General features: G+C 44.8%; 1 protein-coding gene across 4 annotated transcripts in view; it reads right to left on the bottom strand.

The window, feature by feature from the left end:
- The window catches only part of rnf213b (ring finger protein 213b), a 37,345-nt gene that overhangs the window by 14,400 nt on the left and 1,237 nt on the right, over positions 1-21,708 (bottom strand). Inside the window, exons 3-39 of one of the 4 annotated variants that reach the window (XM_084567635.1) lie at positions 20,989-21,650; positions 20,743-20,901; positions 20,484-20,653; positions 20,124-20,395; positions 19,791-20,038; positions 18,524-18,730; positions 18,228-18,441; positions 18,090-18,145; positions 17,838-18,003; positions 17,606-17,755; positions 16,225-16,323; positions 15,980-16,108; positions 15,514-15,679; positions 15,259-15,426; positions 15,021-15,170; positions 14,316-14,941; positions 13,918-14,077; positions 13,623-13,840; positions 13,392-13,535; positions 13,155-13,307; positions 11,764-13,021; positions 11,076-11,260; positions 10,845-10,997; positions 6,828-10,598; positions 6,605-6,741; positions 6,246-6,344; positions 6,055-6,167; positions 5,844-5,957; positions 5,165-5,214; positions 4,921-5,077; positions 4,694-4,829; positions 4,314-4,502; positions 3,560-3,693; positions 3,299-3,474; positions 716-919; positions 435-622; positions 224-344 (exon numbers count right to left, since the gene is read on the bottom strand). In XM_084567635.1, coding sequence (XP_084423761.1) covers positions 224-344; positions 435-622; positions 716-919; positions 3,299-3,474; positions 3,560-3,693; positions 4,314-4,502; positions 4,694-4,829; positions 4,921-5,077; positions 5,165-5,214; positions 5,844-5,957; positions 6,055-6,167; positions 6,246-6,344; positions 6,605-6,741; positions 6,828-10,598; positions 10,845-10,997; positions 11,076-11,260; positions 11,764-13,021; positions 13,155-13,307; positions 13,392-13,535; positions 13,623-13,840; positions 13,918-14,077; positions 14,316-14,941; positions 15,021-15,170; positions 15,259-15,426; positions 15,514-15,679; positions 15,980-16,108; positions 16,225-16,323; positions 17,606-17,755; positions 17,838-18,003; positions 18,090-18,145; positions 18,228-18,441; positions 18,524-18,730; positions 19,791-20,038; positions 20,124-20,395; positions 20,484-20,653; positions 20,743-20,901; positions 20,989-21,650 — 11,502 coding nt within the window. Of the gene's footprint in view, positions 1-223; positions 345-434; positions 623-715; positions 920-3,298; positions 3,475-3,559; positions 3,694-4,313; positions 4,503-4,693; positions 4,830-4,920; positions 5,078-5,164; positions 5,218-5,843; positions 5,958-6,054; positions 6,168-6,245; positions 6,345-6,604; positions 6,742-6,827; positions 10,599-10,844; positions 10,998-11,075; positions 11,261-11,763; positions 13,022-13,154; positions 13,308-13,391; positions 13,536-13,622; positions 13,841-13,917; positions 14,078-14,315; positions 14,942-15,020; positions 15,171-15,258; positions 15,680-15,979; positions 16,109-16,224; positions 16,324-17,605; positions 17,756-17,837; positions 18,004-18,089; positions 18,146-18,227; positions 18,442-18,523; positions 18,731-19,790; positions 20,039-20,123; positions 20,396-20,483; positions 20,654-20,742; positions 20,902-20,988; positions 21,651-21,708 lie in introns of all 4 variants that reach the window. The other 3 variants (XM_084567634.1, XM_084567633.1, XM_084567632.1) reach the window with 3 other exon arrangements.

A 21,708-nucleotide genomic window follows, 5' to 3' on the forward strand; every position in this document is an offset into this window, starting at 1 on the left:
TGTCTGATGTAGTTGTTGTTGAAAAGTTGCTTTTAGTTAGGATTTTACAATAGAGGCCATCTCTGAAGGTCTGTGTACTTGTTGGTATGTGTTCGTTTGTGGTTTTAAAAGCAATCTTGATAATGCAAAACCAAAATGCATGAACCTCTGACAAAGCACCAACATTTAAAATGTGTGAGAAACTTTCAGGATACAAACTGAGGCTAAAACCATTTTTACGTACGTTCAGGTGCAGGTCGGAGTGTTTCAGAGCCAGATCTTTTAATTTCTGGTCATCCTGTCCAACTTTAAAAACAACGTTCTGGATGAAAGATGCGACCACCAGCATCCCATGCCACAGCGACCTGAAAGTATAAATGAGATTAAGAGTAAAACCAAAGAAACTGTGAATTTGCTACCATTGTTATTTTAAATTTCCAGCTTTCCAGACTCACCTGATGGAGTCCAGATGTTGCAGACATCCAGGGCTGCAGAGGGCGCTGTACTTCTGACTGAACGCTCTGTCTAAACAGGGCTGCAGTGACTCCACTCTGCTCACAAACAACTCACACTCGTCCAGCGAGGTCAGAGTCTGAAGTTTGGTCTGCTCAACACAAATACCAAGAGCTACAATATCCTCCACCTGCAAAAAAATAAAAGACATCACGCAGACGTTGTGAGAGGCTTCACGCTGCAGCAAATAAATAAGGAGTCACAGATGATGAGGATGTCTCACCATATCCTGCGTCTCGCTCTGTGACGCCCGCTGAAAGACGTCTGGGGCCAGCTTGGGCTGCAGCTGAAATATGTGGCTGAGAGTGTCCAGTCTGGGGGCAAGATGTTTCGCAGCTGCCACTATCCAGACAGGAGAGAGGGAGGGAGGGGCGCCCACGGATGTCTGGAGCTCAGATATGCATCCCAGCAAGGCTCTGGAGAACACCTGCATATACGAGCAGCGTTAGGGCAGGGTTTAAAACAAATCGATGTTCCTTTGAAAATAGAACACACAATTCTTGTATCTATTTTTAAGTACATGACATTAACAGATCCAAAACTTGATAGAAACTTCAACTCAGGCCTGAAACCACAAAGATGTGTGGCAACAGTTTGAATGTTGGAGGTGAAATATTGTGGAAATAAAACAAAACTCTGGAACCAATGAGGTCTGTGAACTTTCTGGTAGTTCAAGTTTGGTTTAAGGCTCTAAAATGAAAAATATATAAATGATTTGATTTTCAACTTAAAAAGCCAAAACAAAACATTTTGTTCTCAAATCTATGGAAAAAAAGAAACCAGGAAGGGAAGTAAAGGAGGAACCAGAGTATGTCTGTGAAGGTTCTCAGTCATCCAGGTCATGGTACATCCAAAAATTACTACTATTATTTTTGAACCTTTTTTGGATGTTTTTGTAGGTGAAGAAGAAGAGAGGAGGAGGAAGAAGAAGAAGAAGGAGAAGAAGGAGTAGGAGTCTGGAGAAGCACCAGGTTTATTTAGTGCTGAACACAATGATCCATCCCTGGACCAGTGGTCACCATGGAGACTACTACCTGGACCAGAGAGACCTGGACCAGTGGTCACCATGGAGACTACTACCTGGACCAGAGAGACCTGGACCAGTGGTCACCATGGAGACTACTACCTGGACCAGAGAGACCTGGACCAGTGGTCACCATGGAGACTACTTCCTAGACCAGAGAGACCTGGACCAGTGGTCACCATGGAGACTACTTTCTGGACCAATGGTCACCATGGAGACTACTTCCTGGACCAGAGAGACCTGGACCAGTGGTCACCATGGAGACTACTTCCTAGATCAGAGAGACCTGGGCCAGTGGTCACCATGGAGACTACTTTCTGGACCAGTGGTCACCATGGAGACTACTTCCTGAACCAGAGAGACCTGGACCAGTGGTCACCATGGAGACTACTTCCTGAACCAGAGAGACCTGGACCAATGGTCACCATAGAGACTACTTCCTAGACCAGAGAGACCTGGACCAGTGGTCACCATGGAGACTACTTTCTGGACCAGTGGTCACCATGGAGACTACTTCCTGGACCAGAGAGACCTGGACCAGTGGTCACCATGGAGACTACTTCCTAGACCAGAGAGACCTGGACCAGTGGTCACCATGGAGACTACTTTCTGGACCAGTGGTCACCATGGAGACTACTTCCTGAACCAGAGAGACCTGGACCAGTGGTCACCATGGAGACTACTTCCTGAACCAGAGAGACCTGGACCAATGGTCACCATAGAGACTACTTCCTGGACCAGAGAGACCTGGACCAGTGGTCACCATGGAGACTACTTCCTAGACCAGAGAGACCTGGACCAGTGGTCACCATGGAGACTACTTTCTGGACCAGTGGTCACCATGGAGACTACTTCCTGGACCAGAGCGACCTGGACCAATGGTCACCATGGAGACTACTTCCTGGACCAGAGAGACCCGGACCAATGGTCACCATGGAGACTACTTCCTGGACCAGAGAGACCTGGACCAGTGGTCACCATGGAGACTACTTTCTGGACCAGTGGTCACCATGGAGACTACTTCCTGGACCAGAGAGACCTGGACCAATGGTCACCATGGAGACTACTTCCTGGACCAGACAGACCTGGACCAGTGGTCACCATGGAGACTACTTCCTAGACCAGAGAGACCTGGACCAGTGGTCACCATGGAGACTACTTTCTGGACCAGAGAGACCCGGACCAATGGTCACCATGGAGACTACTTCCTGGACCAGAGAGACCTGGACCAGTGGTCACCATGGAGACTACTTTCTGGACCAATGGTCACCATGGAGACTACTTCCTGGACCAGAGAGACCCGGACCAATGGTCACCATGGAGACTACTTCCTGGACCAGAGAGACCCGGACCAATGGTCACCATGGAGACTACTTCCTGGACCAGTGGTCACCATGGAGACTATTTTCTGGACCAGTGATGTCTTTCTCTATTTCGTTTTAGACTACAGAATAAAACAAAGGTCTTTTTTGTGTGGTTTTTGGATTTGAAAATAAAAAAGCAAAACAAAGCTAATAACAACATTAGTTTGAAGAAAGTCTCTTTCATAACTAAGCAAAAAATAAATCTCCACTAAACACAGGAGGTTTTATTTGTGGCGACATCAAATTACAGATGTGAGTATAATCTGGTGAAAGCTGCAGGACGAGAGGCGAGTACGCTGCATCCTGGTCTGATGTCAAGTCTCGTTAGTTTTTAACCAAGTCAAGCTCCTCATAAAAGTCAAGACTATTTGTGACTTATATCATGCCTAAATGTGTGACTGACTCATGAAGCCTATACCTTGAGCTCATCCTTTGTCTTGATCTTCAAAGAAAGCAGCAGGAAGTCTTGCAGGTAGTGGCGGCTGTACTCTGACAGCTCCTCCTCTGAGAGTTTCTGGAGGTGACCGCCCAGCCGGCTGTTGTTGAAGGTCTTCACAAACTGGAGAACCCTCTCTGTGCCGTCCTCTTTTGTTACTGAAGAGAACAGATTATTTCTTTAATCCACAGTATATGGATAGATCACGGTCGGTGTGTGAGTTTGCATGTCTTGGTGGTTAACCTGGCATGAATTCAGACTCTTCCCACAGGCTGTCGAGGTGCACGGTGATGAGCCAGCTGAACGGGGCTGAGCAGGGCTGTTCCTCACCGTCCAACGCGAAGTGGTGTTGAACGAGCACCTCCTGGTCTGACTCACTGGAAACACAATCATCATCAAAACATTTAAATTACACCAATAAGTAATATGTGTTTCAGGACTTCCAGCGTTTTCAGCAGGTGCCAAGAATCTGGTCTAAGTTTCAGTCGCGTGACCAGAGCTGGAGACGAGAGACGATTCAACAGAACAGTGTTGATCTCATTAACGAAGATGATGACGAAATGTATTTGTCATCATCCATTTATTCTGGGACTAAGACGAGACGTGGACGAACTAAAACTGTGAGGGAACGTTACAGAGACGAGACTAGAATATTATTTGATATTCATTATTTGAATATTCAAAATACACAATCTCTTTGTACTGTCTTTCAAAATGTATGTGATTGATTGATGTAATTGGATAAGGGGCGTTTGTCTCATCTGATCTGAGACAGTTGACGGTAGCCGTCCTGTGGACAGTAGAGTGTCAAAACCTTCTCAAATGTGACTGTTCAAAACTATTCGGACTACAAACGGAAACCAGAAAGCTTCCAATGTCATGTCTAAGAGAAATTAGACAACAATTTTTTTTTGTAATCCACAACTTAAACAACTTTGACAACAAGCAGTAACATAATATTCTGTAAACATCAGAGAAGAGGAAAAATCCTCAGTACCTTGGCTTTTGAGGAGGTGTTAGGTCTAAGACCTTGGAGTCCTCCAGGATGTCCAACCACAGCTGTATCAGTCTCTGGCTCAGCCTGTCATCAGAGAGCATGTCCAGATTCGCATACCTGTCCATAACCTCCAGCATGTTGGCCAAGACCGGCGTCACGGTGGACTGTAGGCAGCGCCACAGAGTGTGTCTGCCACACAAAGACAAGACAGTCGAGTCCATTAGTTGTTTTGTGTATATAATGTCTATCATTGCTTCTTCAAATGTCTTCGTCTGTCCGGCCATGGTCTGAATTTACTGAAACTGAGGACTTATGCTGCAAGATCAAAACAATTACTGTTACCTGAGCTAATGATCTGTTATTTGAGAATCAAGCTTTACCTCAGAGTCCCTCCTTCTTGTAGAGCCTGGTGTTTCTTGGCCTCTAAGCTCACCCACTCTTTAGGGTCAGCATGCATCTCTTCTCCCTGTTCCAAAGCCTCGACCAGTCGACTCAACAACACCCTCTGAAAGTGAGCTTTAAGAAAGATCATAGTTTTATCAGACACAGCTGAAGACAGAACGCAGAGGAGACTGTGTGTTACTGATCAACAAACACCTCTGTTTACCTCCTGTGTTGTTTGGACGGGTCCCTAGAAGAGACAGAAGGATGTGCATCCTCTGCATGCTTCTTGATGTCACATTGTTGGGGTCCCTCAGCAAACCCACTGCTTTCTGGATGCAAGACCTCACTAAGGACAAGCTGTGGAGGTGGGCTCTCTCTGCCTGTACACAGTTACAACGGTTTCTTTTAAACTGTTCTACATTATCACATGTAAACAAAAGAAAACGCGTGTTGATTGTTAAACTCACATTTCTGTCAACGTCATTTCTTCTCACTGTTTCTCCGTCTTCAGTGTTTTCTGCTGAAGATTAAACGTAAGGTTAGTTTGACATTAAAAATCTGCAGCAAAACACTGAACTAAGAGCTGAAGGTGAGATTTATATTAAGATGCTAAAGAAATTTGTAATTTTTGTGAAAACAAAACAAAGAGATTTTGAGACTAAAGGTGCAGTGCATCAATAACTTTAGCTGGGAAGCCAGGAGGAGCTGCTATTAGCTGGGCAGCTAGGAATCTAGGAGGAGCTACTGTTAGCTGGGAGATTAGGAAGATAGCCTTCCATCTTCCATCTTTATCATTTTTTCATTCTAGATTACAGAAATATTTTTGGATTTCACTGTTCAGACAAGATGAAGATGGATAACTGGTCTGGTTGACTAGTCTTCCGTGTGACCTTAGAGCTTTCTCTTTCTCTAAGCAGATCAACCAATCAGAGAGGAGACCTAACACAATGATTTGGCTGAAAAGCTGTCGACAGAAGTCCAACATTGGAAGACTAGGGCCTGATACCAGAAAATGGCTGGCCCTTGGTTTGGTGGAGCGAAAACTTCAGGACATATTTCTTGAACTCTATCTGCTTTTGTAGGGCAGTGGTCTCTACTTCCCATTTTTAATACCTCTGTTAAAGTACAGACATTGCCTCTTTTTACCTGATTGTGCAGGTCTGAGCAGGCTGCTAATGCGGGTTCCACAGAAAACCAACAGGTTCAGGCTCATGTCCTCTGAATCCCTCAGGTCATCAATGTGAACCGAGTGCCAGACTCCTTTTGACGCAAAAGACAAAACATGGCTTTAATCCTGGATAATGCTGCAAACAAATAACTGCACCGCGATAATAACCATATTCCTTTTGTTCCTCACCTCCCTGGAAACCGATGTACTGGGAGCGGCTTGAGATCCTAGAAACCTTCACAGTGAAAATCACCCAACAGGTCTGGTCCTCCAGTGATGTCAAATAATTCATGGTGCAATATCTGTTAGCAAAGAAACACATCTGTAATGTTTGCAATATCCATTCATTTCCATGTAAAATACCAGACTTTGAACCATACTTTGCTGACGCTATGAGCTCATCACTGCAGTGGGATTCCTCAAGATCCATCTGGATGAAGAGGATGTGAAGGGAGTTGCCGGCATCTTGAAGGAATCCCCTGATAAACATGGAAGAGAAAGAAGATTAACCATAAAATATATTGTTCTGAAAACTCATTGGCATACCTGTGTACGGTAAATACACTTCTAAGTGGATTAAGCAATTTGATTTTACAATCAATTTGCTATAAAACTAATCTCTCATCGGCAGCGTCCGTAGTCTGCCAGAGACAAGGGAGCTGAATGTTTAGATGGTCACATTAGAGGGTTAAAAGCAAACACAAAGCAGCCATGCTGTTGTTATCTAAATAATGAGTACCGTATTTTATTGCAGAAGGAGACTTCAGTGTCAAACTGGTGCAGTGACAGCAGGAGGATTCGGTCCGTATGCAGTCCTAGAGCGTGGGCTACAACCCTGACATCGGATCTGGTTAACAAGCTCGAGAATGTAGTAATCTATGCAAAACCACAAAGCAGGCAGTGCTGTCAACAAATGTATTATGTTTGGGATGAAATAATCAGAGCAGTGCTTAGAGCCTTACCTCCAGAAACTTGCTGGACGCATCACGCCCATTCAGGCAATCTTCCAGAAAGTCTCGGAGTGAGTGGTGACGCTGTTTCTGGAAGTACAGCTTCTGGAGTTTATCCTTCTCCTGTTTCGCTAAACCTGAATACTTGAGCCTCACCACGGCATCAGGTGTGGCGCAGTTCAACAAGAGACATTTGGCCAGGTCCAAGACTTCTTCTTCCTTGTTTTCTGTAACACTGTTTTCTGTCTCCATCCTCTCTTCACTTTCTGCCATTGGTGTGCTGTCATCACATATCTCAGTGGATTCATCGACATCAGCTCTCTGATCTTTTTCAGCAACATCTACATCCATCACATCTTCCAACTGATCGTCCTCTATCTCAGTCACCTCTTTTTCCGTCGTTGCATTGAGCGTTTTGTCTGATTCGTCCTGGTGTCCTACTGGACTGTCTGCAACCTTTTGTACTCTCTTTTCTAATGCTTGCAGCAAAGCACTGGCACAGGCATCATCATGGAAGCCAACAAAAATGTCACACAGCTTGAACCCCCACGTGGCTTCGCCGGAGAATTCCATCACCCACTCCTTCAGTTTGTCGAGAACGCTGCGTTGCCATGTTTCCAGATCAGTGCTCCTATCCACCCTGTGTTTTTCCAGCCTGTTGATGAGGGGAACAGGAAAGTGCTCGTAGACCTTCTTCTGGTCCTCTACTACCACCAGTCTGAAGTTTGTGTGAACGCGACATTTGACTCTGTGGGAGCCAAGACCCAGATCAACGTACTGCTGCTTACTGAGGTAGACATAGTACTGGTTCAGGGCATCATACAGGCTTTCATAAAGATTTTGCATGTTGAGGAGGATGACAGTACGTCCCGTCTCCATGCATGTTTTCACTCGGTTCACATTGCGGCAGATTTGGGCATATTCCTGGTCCTTTGGGAATCCTGAGCCAAAAATGATTTCAGGCGGTGGTGAATAGTTTTCTTTGGCAAAGACCTGTCGTTGAAGGATATGAAGGGCTGCGTTGTTGGTGGTCAGCAGAAGGAGGTAACGGCACTCCTCGCTGGAGCCAGGATCAAGATTCTTTTTCACCATTTGCAAGGTGCTTGGTCTGGGAACTGTTGTAAGTTCTTGAAGAACATCCCCGAAAAATCTGACAGGGTCAAACCCCTCGGGCTGTCCGCTGAAGTTACGCAAGACAGCCTCTACCAGCTGTTCACCATCAGGCTCTTGTTGTGTGGATTTGACAGCAGCAAAGAGCATTTTGACAAGGCTGTAATAATCCCTCAAACCAAAGAACTGATTCTTTGAGGTCACCTCACAGATTCTCAAGAAGGCCTTTGCCAAAGATGGGAAGAGGTGTATGATTTTCAGGAGAACTGAGTTGGAGGATGAACAAATTCCCCTGGCAGTTTCCACCAGCTCATCCTCACTTGGATCCCATCTGGACACAAATATCCCTCTATTCATCTTTGCTGGGTCCAGAGCCCAGTTGGAGATGCCAACAAAGCCAACCTTCATGTGTGGATCTGGCTTGTCATTGTCGATGCAACCATCCTCCAAAAGAGGGTGAAGGGTTTTTAGTGGCATCTGAGGAGAATCTTCTGCAAGTCCTATCTCATCAAGCACCACCACTGACACATACTCATCCATGTTTTTGTCCTTTTGGAAACGGGCACAGTTCCTGAACGTCCCAATGATGCCCTCTGGACTTGAGTGAGGACTGCACTGGAAGGAGACCATATGGACTTGCTTGAGCTTCTTGAACAGTTCATAGTGGGAGTTCTGGCCCTGCATGGCATCAGCAACCACGGTTTTAGCAAGTGACTTAGAGCTGCCTGGTTTGCCAACCAGAAAGAGTGGGATCCTGAGCTCTATGCAAACAACCATGAGAAACACATTCTCTTTGAGTGCGACATTTTTGGCTATGGTCTCTCTTGTGTTTATGTTCTCAAGGAAGAAGTCTTGACAGGATGAAATCTCTTTCTGCAACGCATCTGAATAGTAGAGAGGTCTTGGAAAGTGCTCACAAATTTCCTCCAGGTACTCCTCTTTGTCCACCAGAGATGGGTAGTAACACACCCCAACAGCCAGAATCAGGCACTTCAGTGTTCTATAGTCCTCACTGAGACGAGTGTAGTTCTTGAAAAAGAACATGCTATGCTGGTAAAACCAAACTAGCACTTTCATTGACCTCTCTACGTCTCTGAGACTCACGAAACTGCACTCATTTTTCCGAGTTCGCATGTATTTCTGGGAGGCTGCCAAAACGTTTGAAATGACATCCGCGCAGGCCACAGGCAACCGATGGTCTGCAACATTCTTCTGGACAATCTGTTTGATGTAGGAAAGCTCAGTTGCATCACTCAGTTGACCAAAGTCCCACACCAAAGACGCCATGCTTGGAGGCAGAGGGTGGACTCTGTACACCAGCCGCCTCAGAGGGACTTTTCCAAGTCGGTCTTGGGTTTCATCCGCCTTCACTCTGTATCCTAATCCTGCCCGTTCCAAACGTTCCACCATTTCAGGTGAGTGCTTCCTGTAAGGATTGCAGGCAGCTATTATTTTTAAGCCACTGTCGGCCTCGAGAGGTTCCCCTTTCATCGTTCGATCACACAAGATTTCCTTGATGGCAAAAATAGCCTCTGTGGTGTTGGCTTCATCAAAGAACAAAATGGTGTCAAGCTTGTGCAGTCTACGGTTCTCGTGAGCGAGTGTCTCAGCCTCCCTCACCTTTCTATAGATCATTTCTGCATTAGTTCCTCCATGAACCTTGACCAGCACCATGTTCTCTGCTGGCTTCTCCTCCCGCTGCAGAGTACAAAGGAAACGGACTAATCTGGTTTTCCCACAGCCAGTCTCCCCCATGATGACAACTGGAATTCCACACCGAAATCTCATGTGTATGGCTAGCATCTTCATCACATTGTCAGCGGTGAGCTCGTATGTTGGGTCTGGATCAAATCCTCTGGACATGATTCCTTTCTTTGCACCAACAACACATGAAATCCTTTTGATTTTGTCTTGCCGGGGTAACTCATCAAAGTCCCCAGTGAGGGAAATCATTTGCCGTTGCAAACCTTGAAAAAGTTCGTGTGTCATAACCTGCTGTATCAGGACCTTTTTGCTCTGAGGATCCACTGCATCGAGTGTGTTGCGTCTCGAAATTTGCACATTGAAGCCGAGGAAAGACATCGAGGAATGGTCTGCGTTAAAGAAAATGTAGGGATGAGACTCATTTTCCCAGCGCTTCCGAATCGTCAGACGGGCAAGAAGGTCACCCTCCTGATTGTTCTCAATATGCAGCATGGGACTTTCGTCAGATGTGTTCAGAGAAGGCGAGGCAAAATCTCTTGCCATCGAAATCATGAACTTCACAATGAAGTTTTTGAAACCCGGCAGCTGGTCAGCAAGAAAATCTCGATGACAGAAAACAGAGTTCTCACAGTCCTTCAGCTGCACGTTCAGGAACCAGGAGAAGTTCTTGAGCTCACCCCAGGATGGATCTTGCATTCCACAATACGTCAGGATGTGATTGAGACAATCAGCAGGATTGCCTTCTACAGATCCTTCCTGGTATTTAAAATGATCCAGGTCATGATTCAAGCGGTAGCGCTGCAAGTACTGGTAGGGTCTTTGAATTCCCTCACTGTGAAACTCCTGCTCGTCCATGAGTGGATCAAAGGTCTTTTGTGTTGATCCCCTTGGTCTGCCCAACAGCTGCGTCACCTCTTTCGGAGGTCTACAGTGAATGGTGGGCAGAATGTCAAGAAGTCCGAGCCTCATCTGTGTGAACACATAGAGTATTTATTGAATCATTTGTGAGTTTGCCTTTACAAAGAGATAAATCACTTCTTTAAACATAATTTATGTACTGCTTGCAAATTAGGGAAATATTTAGGGTAGTGAATTCAAAGATTTATGAGATTTCAGGTCTACAACGCCTCCATGTTAGCACAGATGAAACAGTTCAGTCAGTTTCAGTTGATTCCGATTCTGAAAAACATTAAGATCTAAAATATATATGTTTACCTCCTTTGTCTGGGTTTGAGGGGATGCGTAAGTTTTCAGGACTTCGACAGTGATCAGGTGAGCTACGTTCCTTCTCCACAGCATGCCATGGCTGTCGCTCAAACAGCCCAGAACTAACAAATGGAACAGGAGCTCCTCCAGACCTGAAAACACCTGGTAGATACCAACAATATAAAGTAAAACCAAGAAAAGGACAAAGATACCTGCAGGTATACATGAGTGCATTCTTACCCCTGCAGGGTCTATGTGCAGTAGGACTGGGTCCTGTTCTCTCAAGGGAGCCAGTCTGTCTGACAGACTCTTGATCAATGAGTCTATGTCAACACATGGCTCAATCAGTCTGATCCTGATGTGTTTAGCCCTGGGAGATGTCTGCTGGAACTTCTCAAACAAACGGTCCACATAAAGAGATTTTCCTAATAGTAGAAAGAAAGATGTGCAGAAAATTATTGTATAAAATAATTTTAATATACACCAAAAACGAGGTATGTCCCAGACCGATACCAAACTTTTAATAATCAGTATCGGCCGAGCCAAGTCCTGATCTGGTCTTGATTAAATTTATAAATTGCTGTTTGACTGACTTCATTTTTCCAGCTTTGACGCTAGCCAACGAAGAGGAAGACAACATTTTGAAGCTACAAGGATTTAGTTTTGGTTCAAGGCAGACCTAAAATGAATAACTACAAACGCTCAGGTGTGGCTGAAGTCTGATACCAATTGGATCGTTTTATAAATGCAGATCAGGACATCCCTACCCAACACCCACTTTGTAAACGATCTGTGCGTGTTTTTGTTAGAATAAGAATGATACAGCTTCATTAACATTAGTCATTTTACAAATGTGCAAAGGGACATAACATAACAAGCTAATTCTATACATTTCTATAAACGGATGTGGATGAGGGGCTATCCTTACCAACTGCAGGCCGTTCAGATGACACTATCCACACTGAGAGCCGATCAGGAGAAACTAGTGAGACGGGGTCTTGCTGGAGGGTGTTTCGTGTGAAGTGGTGATGTAGATATTTCCGAGCAGTATCTGCTGTTACACCCACTCCAGCCTGTACTTTGTGACTGCTGAAGAAAGAGGGCACATATCTGTGCTGGTGCTCAACTGGACTGACTACTACTAAACGATAACAAGGTCCAGCGCTCCTCTCAAGAGCATCAAAACGATCCCCTAAAGCCACACTGACATCATATCCCAGCAGCCCCGGGTTAACCAGAGAGTATATCTTCTGACAGGTTTGTCCGGAGCCTTGGCCGAGAGCTCTGCGGAGGAAGATCTCCACCTCCTCCTCTGTGGTTTTCTCTCTGCAGACTAGAACCTCGTCAGCAGACGGCAGAGGCTGCTCTGGACTCTGAATGTAAAACGACAGGGTGGTGGTGTAAACCTCCGCAGTAGGACAAAGGACAAGATTGGGCTTTCCTTCCTGGAGAACTGGCGGGAGGTTTCTGATCATGTGTTGCTGGTTCATTTCAGAGAGACACAAGAGGAAGTGGGCCAGAGTTAAGATGTCGAGGGATTCACTGAGGTACTGTGGCATGTGCCTCTTGAATTGCTTCCAGAGGTTCTCAAGATCGTCCTCGCCGGGGCGATCACATTCCATGACATTGTCATCATCTGAGGAAAACTCCATCAAATCACGAGCCTCTTCAATGTCCTCTTCAATGTCCTCTTCAATGTCCTCTTCAATGTCCTCTTCAGAGTCCGTAGATGGTTCGTTATACTGATTTTCATACTCTGCTGCATTGACGTAAGCGACTCTGACATCAGTTAGCGTGCACTGAGGCTTGATGGGAAAAAGTAAGTGCCACAACTGTTGAGGAACCGACACTTGCCGTTGACAGACTCTGTGTACCCAGTGACACAGGTACACCATCTGCTCCGAGGTGTAGTGGTTGAGCAAGCTGAAGCTGGAGCGCATCTCGCTGACGAAGGAGTGCCAATCTTTCTGGCAGACGTCCATGGAGTGGGCCAGCTTTCCCAGCTGCTCTGTCACCTCACCGTGGTACGAGATCTGTTTGGCCTTCAGGGACTGGAAGGTGACTGTGATGCACGGTTGCTGTTGAGGGCAGCACTGGATCTCAGCGCGCCAGTCCCTGAAGAGCATGTTGCCGGATGTTTGCATCTGAACAAGGATAGTGCCCAGTCTCTGAACGCCCTCAAAGACCTGCAGGGCAAGTGGATACAAGGATGTGAGAAGAGAATAAATGTTGAACTAGATCGGGTTAAAGTTGAAATCTTCAACAAAACTTTATACTATTTCCAAATTGTATTCTTTATGTGTAATAAAAGCCACTGACCTCTGTGAACCTCTGGACTTGTTCCCGGCCGCGCTCCCCTTTGGACGACATGAGCATGAGTTTGTTTTGCAGCTCCAGCAGCTCCTCAAGCTTGTAGCTCTTCAGCTCTTGGCCTCTCTTCACTGTGACTTGTACCATGTTTTGCAGACATCTCTGAAATCACCAGAGAGGAAACGTCTTAAACGATTTATCTGAATTCAGCCAGCCATGTTTTGTCTTGTTTTGAAGACTACTTGCCTTCTCTGTGTTTTCATCAGACCATCCTACGAGATAAACTCCATCAGCGTTAATAGAAGAAGCCAAGGAGAGGGAGGACTGCTCCACAGAGCCGTGTGTCTCCTTCAGCGCCGTCAGCCAGGTCAGCAACCGAGTAGACTCACTCTGGAAAACAAACCCAGCGGTGTCGTTGTAGCTTTTACCACACAAACAGAGTTTTATGAATAAACACAAGGGAGGAGATGTACACACCAGTTTGTCAGGGAGCTTCTCATCTCTATTCTGGGCTTCCCACACCTGCTGAGCAGACTTCATGAACTCCTCAAAGCCAGCCTTAGGGGGGAGGGAGTAGAACAGAGGGGCGTAGCCCATCACTGCATCGTGGAAGCCAGCCACCTGGTCGATCTCCGTGTCATTCTCCCCGGCAGATATGGAGGCCAGCTCCACGTAAACCTTCACATCACTCATATCTGTAGATGGGACAGAGAAACGTGAGCAGGCAAGCGGCAGAAATAAAAAGTGATGTTTTTCATGCGGCCGTCTTTACTCTTGAGGTTCTCTTTGACCCAACGGACGAGGGTCTGGCTCGCCAGGAACTGCTCCAGACAGGCCGTTTGCTGCTTGGTGACCGTGGAGAGCTGCTGTCGGGCATTAAACAGGTCATCGCTGAGAGACACCAGGGCCCGCTGCTTAAAGGTGTCTTCCTCCTGTTAAATAGTCAAAGATATAAGTTTAAGCACGAGCTCCCTGGTAGACTTCTGAAGCTCCATGAAGCTAGCTGGAGAAGCATCATAGTAGTTATTATCACATCATGACTGTGGATAATCATGACTGTGTGAATGTGAATCTTTAATGTTTTTTATCTTATGGACTGCCAAGATGTATAATATAGTTGTACTTATGTACAATGACAATAAAGTTTAATGTCAGGTTATGAGACTTTACCAGCTGACTGAGGGTTTCAATTTGAGAAAAGTCTCCAGAGAGATTCATTTTCTCAGCAATCTTCAGCACGGCGCTGGCTGCAGCCGCTGCCTCGTACAGCTGTCGATACTTCTGGATCTGACCTAGTCTCCGCTCCACCCAGTTCTTCTCGGCTCTAAACGCTCCCGCCACAGAAAACATCTCAGACATCAGATCCAGCTCCTTCTTCATCAGCTTCCCGTTGTCACCAGACTCCTCCAAAACCCGATCGAGCTGCTTCAGTGTGATGCTTGCTTCTGCGATGCTGACGTAGAGCTCAGAGAACTCCTCCATCAGGGGGATCCAGATGTGGTCGTAGATTTGTGTTAGGTTCACAACGACCGGCGCTGGGGAGGGATGCCTTTCTGATGCCAAGGATGCCGCTCCCTTCACCCAGGAGGATAGAATGAGGTTGCTGTGGCGCAGTTTGTGCATCTCTCCGGCCATTTTTAAGACATTCATGCCGGTCTGGTACCAGAGGACGGGAGGAGGACCCGTCACCTTCGTCTTCTTCTCAGCATCAAAGATCTGAACCTTCACCAGTCGGTTCAGACTCACAGTCTGGAGATCTGCACCGTGCTGCTCCTCCAGAGTCACCAACTCAGGAACTGGTCCAAAAAAATATATGTCAGTGCAGAAAAAGATAGATGGATGGGTGGATGGGTGGATAGACAGATAGACAGATACCTGTGATGCTTTCTGTAACCTTTGCTATCATCTTAATCAGTCTATCCATCTGCTCTTTCCGCTCCATGAAAGCCTTCACATCCTTCTCTCTCTGAGCCAAAACGTCTTCTGCAGTGACGGACACCGTCTCAGATTTGGTGTTTTTCTTGTCTGTGGGAGACACAACGCAGCTATGATTAATTGACTCCATCTTAATGTAATGAAAGGCTGTGACGTTGAAGCCTGTGGAGGTTCCTACACTGCTGGTAGAGTTTCTTAAACTGCTCTTTGTGTTTCAGGCACGTCTGAAGGTGACCCAGCGGGATGTGTCCTTGTAGCAAAGACTCCACCAGAGACCGTACCCCCTCCACAGAGCTGTGGACCACCTGCCCCGCAGCGTCATCCACCCGGATCGACTTCCAATCACCTGGACAAAACGATAACACAGCGGTTATTAAACAGCAGTTAGAAAAGATGAAATAAAACGATATTAACGAGTGATTAAATGGCGTACCGTGAGACAGTAAGTGGTTCACAGCAGACTGTGGACTGAGAAGCTGCTCCACCATGTTGTCTCTGAAACGTGCTGCTGACTCGACCACAACGGCCGACACGATGGCAACAGGAAGATCTTTCCTCTTAGAGCTGAGACTTTGCATCAGGTCTCCCTCCTTCCCCGCCTAAACACAGAGTAAATACAAACCTTTCACTTGATTGGTTATTATGTGGGCACAGTAGCACAGTAACTACACAAACAGTCGAAACTAATTCAAGATCAGAATCAGACATTGGATCATAGACTGTAAAAAAGTGGACGCCATGACAGCTCCTCTAAAGTGAAGCCAAAGCATGTGGAGCTCCCCCTGGTGGCTGGAGGCTGTAGTACAGGTCATATAAGGAAGTGACATCATGATGAGTTTCTATTTCAAATTCGAACCAATGCAGCTTTAGAAAATTGAATCAGAACGTGTGATCCATACCTGGCAGATTTTCTTGATCGCAGAGAGACACAGCTCATCGAAACATGTCTGAACAACCTTGTGGCTTTTCGTTATAGCTGCCACGGACGACTCAAGACAGCAGACCAGGACTTTGTCCTCATCGCTTGACTGTAAATTAAAAAAAAACCCAAATGGGATGTGAACATCAACCTCCTGTGCCTCCAACGTCATTAAAACAAGTCAAATAAAGCTGATCTGACACTGATTAATGCATATTTACTGACCTCGGAAATTCTCTTCTTCAGGTCTTTTTTCAGGCTTTCCATCCAGCGGGAGGAAACGTCCTCAAAAGAGCAATCCACCTTCAGCAGCGCATCCCACATCTGATAATTCAACACAGATGTTATTACAAGAGGCAATATAGTATGAAAAAAATAAATGATTACAGAACATACTGAGAATATTTGTTATTATTCTGTATTTTCATTGGTTCAAGGTTTTCAGTGAAATGAAGTTAAATCAAATATGAGTTTGGGTTTAAACAGGAACATCAGTAGGTGTTGCCCAGGGGTTTCCCATACAACGTTAACACTATGGCAGCCCAGCAGGGTCTGATTTACTCTGCCATGGTCTCAATGGGAAATATTTTTTTCACATCTCAAACAACATTGTGCTTGTGTTGTGTTTTATTATTTTGTGATATCGCTCTCTCCTCTCCCAAAGCAGCATCCCGTACGGCTCAGACAACGTACAGGACTCACGTAGCATGTGAAGGTATTTGTGTTGTTCACTAATAAAAATTTACGTTACCACCACCGTTTAAAATCCAGTGTTTGTGCTCTTGGTTTCATAGACCATGGATATTTAAAATGATTTTCAAAGAGTTGGTCAAAACCTGGAAGATACAACTCAAGAACTAGCTAAACTTTACAAGCGCGAGCTAGCAAAGCTAGATTGAAAGTCAACTGTTGACTAAGAATTTGTTAAAATTCGCTGATACTTTATTTAATCTTACATACATCTGGCTTTCAACCCAGCATGAGACCATGTTTTTGTGCTTTTGTTTAGTGCTTTTAGGGTTTTTATTGTTTTTTATTGTTTTCATTGTTTTACTGTTTTTAATAGTTTGTCTTACCTGCGTGCAACACTTTGTTTCAGCTGTGGTTGTTTTCAAAATGCTTTATAAATAAAGTTGAGTTGAGTTGTCCATAGAACACCACAGCCCTTTGTTTATTACACATGTAGATGAACTGCACAGGCTGCTGTTTGCCGCAAAGTCTGATATACGAGTCATTGCGGTAAAGACGGACTGATACAAAACACATGCTCTTATTGTACGTGCATACATTTCATATACTGTATGAATAGTTATTAATGGTGGGATTGCATCATAGTTAAGGTTTTAAGACAGTTTAAGACAGGGTTGGAAACACTGTGTTGCCCATCAGAAACTCACATGACTTGAGTCTGTTAATGACGAGACTGTTTTGAACCTGTTATTTAAACCCTAACTCCACATCGGTCTTCTAAAACTGAAGATTTGAATGAAATGTTTGGTGTTTGTGTTTCAGCTTGTTTTTTTGGGGGGTATACGATGACCTGGATGACTGAGAACCTTCACAGACATCAATAAACATATTACAGTGAACTGTGTCTTCTGTGTACCTCAATTTCCTTTGGGTAGGTGAGTGATTTTGATGAAGTCAGTAGAGGTTTTTCCAGCAGATCATCTCTGAACTTGTTGATTCTCTGTTGCATGCCAACCAGTTCCTCAAAGAGCTTCTGCTTTATGGTCTCAAACTCATCTTCTTTGGACTGAAAGACACAGAATGATTTGTATTTATGGTTAGCAGTCCATCCTGTGGGAGCAAAGCGACACAATAAAACAGATTATTACCTCTTTTCTTAGTTTCGATTCCAAAATCTCTGACAACTTCAACACCAGCTGGTAGGACAGGACCACCGCCTGGTACCCCGGGACAAGACGCACAATACTGCAGGTGCTCTTCACCACATTGATGCTGCTGAAGAACGCCGGCTTGATGTTTCCAGACTCAGTCATTCTGTGGACACAAAGCTGAAGTTACAGGGAGTAAATGACTCAAGGTACGAGTGGAAGACGAGGCCTGTGTAGATGAGATGTTATTACCTGTCCTTCTCTTTGTCTACCTTCAGCAGTATGTAGGTTAAGGCTTTTTGAGCAAGCTGAAAGAAGGAAGAAGAGACATCATCAAGAAAGGACCATTTTAAAGACAAGATAAATATTATAATTTCTTGATTGGTCTACCTTCGCGTTCTCCTCCGATCTATTGAGGTCCTTTGTCTCCGTACATCTTCGCAGTCTATACATCAGACTCTGGATCAGGTGTTCTGAGTGAATCCCTGTTTTTTCTGAAAATTCAGGGAGATCCTCAAATGTGGCCAGAGCTAACCAGCTTATCAGGAGCAGAGGACTGTCTTTAGCCATTAATGAATGTTTCTCAATCAAGTTGAGCATCCTCCTGCAACAACAAACAAAAACTACTTTTTAATGTCTATTTAAGAAAAATAAATAAAGTTAAAGTGGTTTAGAGATGGACTCACTTTCTTTTGTCAGAATAGGACCGTATAGTTTCTCTGAATCTGGTGAAATTGACGCCATTAAGTCCTGACCAGTTCTCTTCCTCAACAGCTGGACCCACTTTTGCTGCATCAGCTCCTGGTTGTCTGAGTCTGAAGAGTAGAGGAACGAGCAGGACGAGCTCAGACACGGTGTACTGGGCGCAGACGTTCATCAAAGCCAACACGGTACTGGGGGGAAGAAACCAGATCAGTCAGATCATGTCTTCTATAATGTTTCTGGAAGGTATAATTCCTTTAATTAAATTTTTACAAGTACACACACGTTGTTTTGTCGAATAAAACCTGTTAAATAAATGCTAGCTGCAGTTTAGCTTGTGTTAAAAGTTTTTTAAAAAACAAGTTTTTTAAATTGTCTTCAAAAAGCTGCCTTCAGATTTATTTTTTGATATAAAAACATAAATGTCTATGTCTTTCAATGCTAGCATAAAGCAGCTGGATCTTGTAAATGCTAGCTAGCTAGCTAAAAACAAATGTTTACAAGTTGTTCAAACTTGGCCGGCTAATACAGGAGTAGCTATTCATGAGCTGTATTAGTTGTATAAAAGTCCGAAGCAAAACTATGACATCCGCGCTTAGCTAATCGCAAGCTAAAGTTAGCAGAATCGTAGCTAAAAGAGAAAAAAAATTAATTTAAACACAAGTTACAACTTATTTTTATCATACTATCAATCACTTTTCTCAAGGTTTTAATCAAATGCTAAACCAGCTACAACCATGGCTGAAAAATGAAGCCAAGCCAAAAACTACAGTTCCACAATTGTCCACTAGAGGATGAATTCCAAAAGCGAGTCAATCCCTATTGACCTCCATCCTAAAATGTCCAACTTTACATCAGAAACATGAATAAGCATGTTCACAGCTTTGGTCTCTAGAGCAAATTTCTCATTTCATGACAACCGTACGGTGGATACGTTTTTTTAAGAATTATCTGTTTAAATGTTATAATTGAGGGCGTGGCTACTTTGATTGACAGGTGGGTGCCTTTAGCATCAGCTCCACTAGTGCTACACCTCTTTGACCGTTTTTGAATCAGCTGAGAGACAGATGGAATCAGGTTCTGCCAAGATGGTGACGACCGGAGATGCCACACTATAAGAAAGAAGGACTTTCCACCCAAAGAGTACTATATAGTGTACAATATATTCAAGCTGTCCATGACAACTGTTAAGGACACCAAAAGGAACAGTTTTAAAATCATCACATTACTTTCTACTGATTTAAAACTTACTATTGTGGATTTTCAAAAGAAGAGCACAACTCTTCCAGGTTTGTCTTGTCCATCGCAGTCTCTGAGGACACTAGGAGACATAGCTGAGCCCAACCTTTAACTCCCAGGTTGATTTCAAAACTTCTGGTAATCATGAAAATAGAAAGGCCCAGAATGAGAGGATTCATGCTCCTGCAGCTCTCTGGGATTTTCTCCTCTGGCTCTCCATTTAAAATCTGCACCAGATTCTCTGAAATCAGCTCCCAGGTCTGTAAATACAAACATTTGGTCACTGGTGGTACATTGTGGGTATTAAAAGCATGAGCTGATATGCACTCTTCACACTGTACAAACCGTGACTGGTGGAGGATGTGAATTGTCTAGGTATTGAATCCTTGTATGAGCAGAACCGAGGCTCATAGAGAAATGCATCAAGTCTCGACACAGCCTTTGAGTGCTCTGCTTGTCTGATGGAGTCCATTTCTGGAAGATTCTGTCCAGCAGAGTTGTAGCTGAGGTCTGCCAGGTGTCTGAAATCTCCACACCGTTTGGTTTCTTCCAGAACCTACCTTGGAACCAACCTGGCTCATCATAACGCCAAATGAATCCTTCGTAAAGATGCAGCTCTAGATAAAACACGTGCAGGTACGTGATCAGTTAACGTGGAACAACTGAAACCAAAGTGGAGGACTGCCAAGCTACAGACAACGTTACCTTTAATGTTTGGGTCGGATGGTATTTGAACATGTCTTGTTGCGGTTCCCGATATTTCTTTCTGCCGCTGCTTTACACCGTACCAATAAGTGATCCAGTTGCCTCTCCTCAGGAACTGTTCTTCAATGGAGAGACTTGCTTCCACCAGATAGCCTCCATGCTTCAGTCCACTAAACGTAGAATATTCAGCAAATACAGAGAGTCAGAGCTTCAAAACAACGATAAGACTGCAGATTATACAAAAATAATCACTACTCACACAAAATGTGTCATTTGAAGGGGGGTATATTCTTTCTCATTATGAAACAGCACAAGGGTGTCAAGTTCTTGGTTGAATTTAAACTTCTTGTCCAGCACAGCGTAGATGTGAAAGGTGAACATGGGAGCAGCAGGTGGAGCTCTCACTGGGCTTCGATCGCTGTGGAGATAAAAAAATAAATAAATAAATCACGTTAACGCGTCAGGTTCAGACTCCCAGTGCTGGACTAAGCTGTTGATGTCTCACCGTGTGCTTGGGGAAGTTTTATCAGACGCTTTTGATGCAGCCACGTTCCCCCTCTGTCCTGACACAGCTTTGGCGTAGGACGACGGTTTGGCAGCTGTTTCTGACTGAGATGCTGCGGCATCACCGGCGGCTCCAGCAGAAGGTTTCTCCTCTTTAGGCTTCGACTCTCTCTCAGGTTTTTGTTCCTTGGCTGATGCTGGTGCTGCCTCGTCTTTGTCTGGATTTTCATTTGGCTCTAACGGAGTCTGAACAGCGCTGTCGTCTTTTGTCTTCTCATTGTTCGTGTCGTCTTGTTTCGGCTCCTGGAAGTCTGTCTGTGTTTCCTGGTCACTCTGGCTAATTCTAGTCTGTGTGAATTTGTCTTTGCTTTCGTGTTTCCTTGTTTGAGTCTGAGCCTGCACCATCTTGGCCGCTCTCCGGTGTGGTTCAGCTCGGTCTGCTTCTTTTTGAAAGCGGCCTTCAGTCTGGAGATCGACCTGCTGAGACACACTGGCCTGAGTCTGGCTGCTTTTAGTCTCCGCAACCTCCATCTTGTCTTTTTCTGTGTCCTCTCTCTGGACATCTTCTTTTACTTTTGAGACGCCCTTTTTTCTTCTTTGGTTTCTCCTTTTCCTCTTCTCTTTCTCTTTGTCTTTCTTGCTGCGGTTTCCTGCACCTTCCTCCTGCAAACAAAACAAAACATTAACAACGTGACGACTCAAATACTGCAATACCAGACAG

This window comes from Chelon labrosus, assembly GCF_963514085.1.
Source record: "Chelon labrosus genome assembly, chromosome: 19".
NCBI lineage: Eukaryota > Metazoa > Chordata > Actinopteri > Mugiliformes > Mugilidae > Chelon > Chelon labrosus.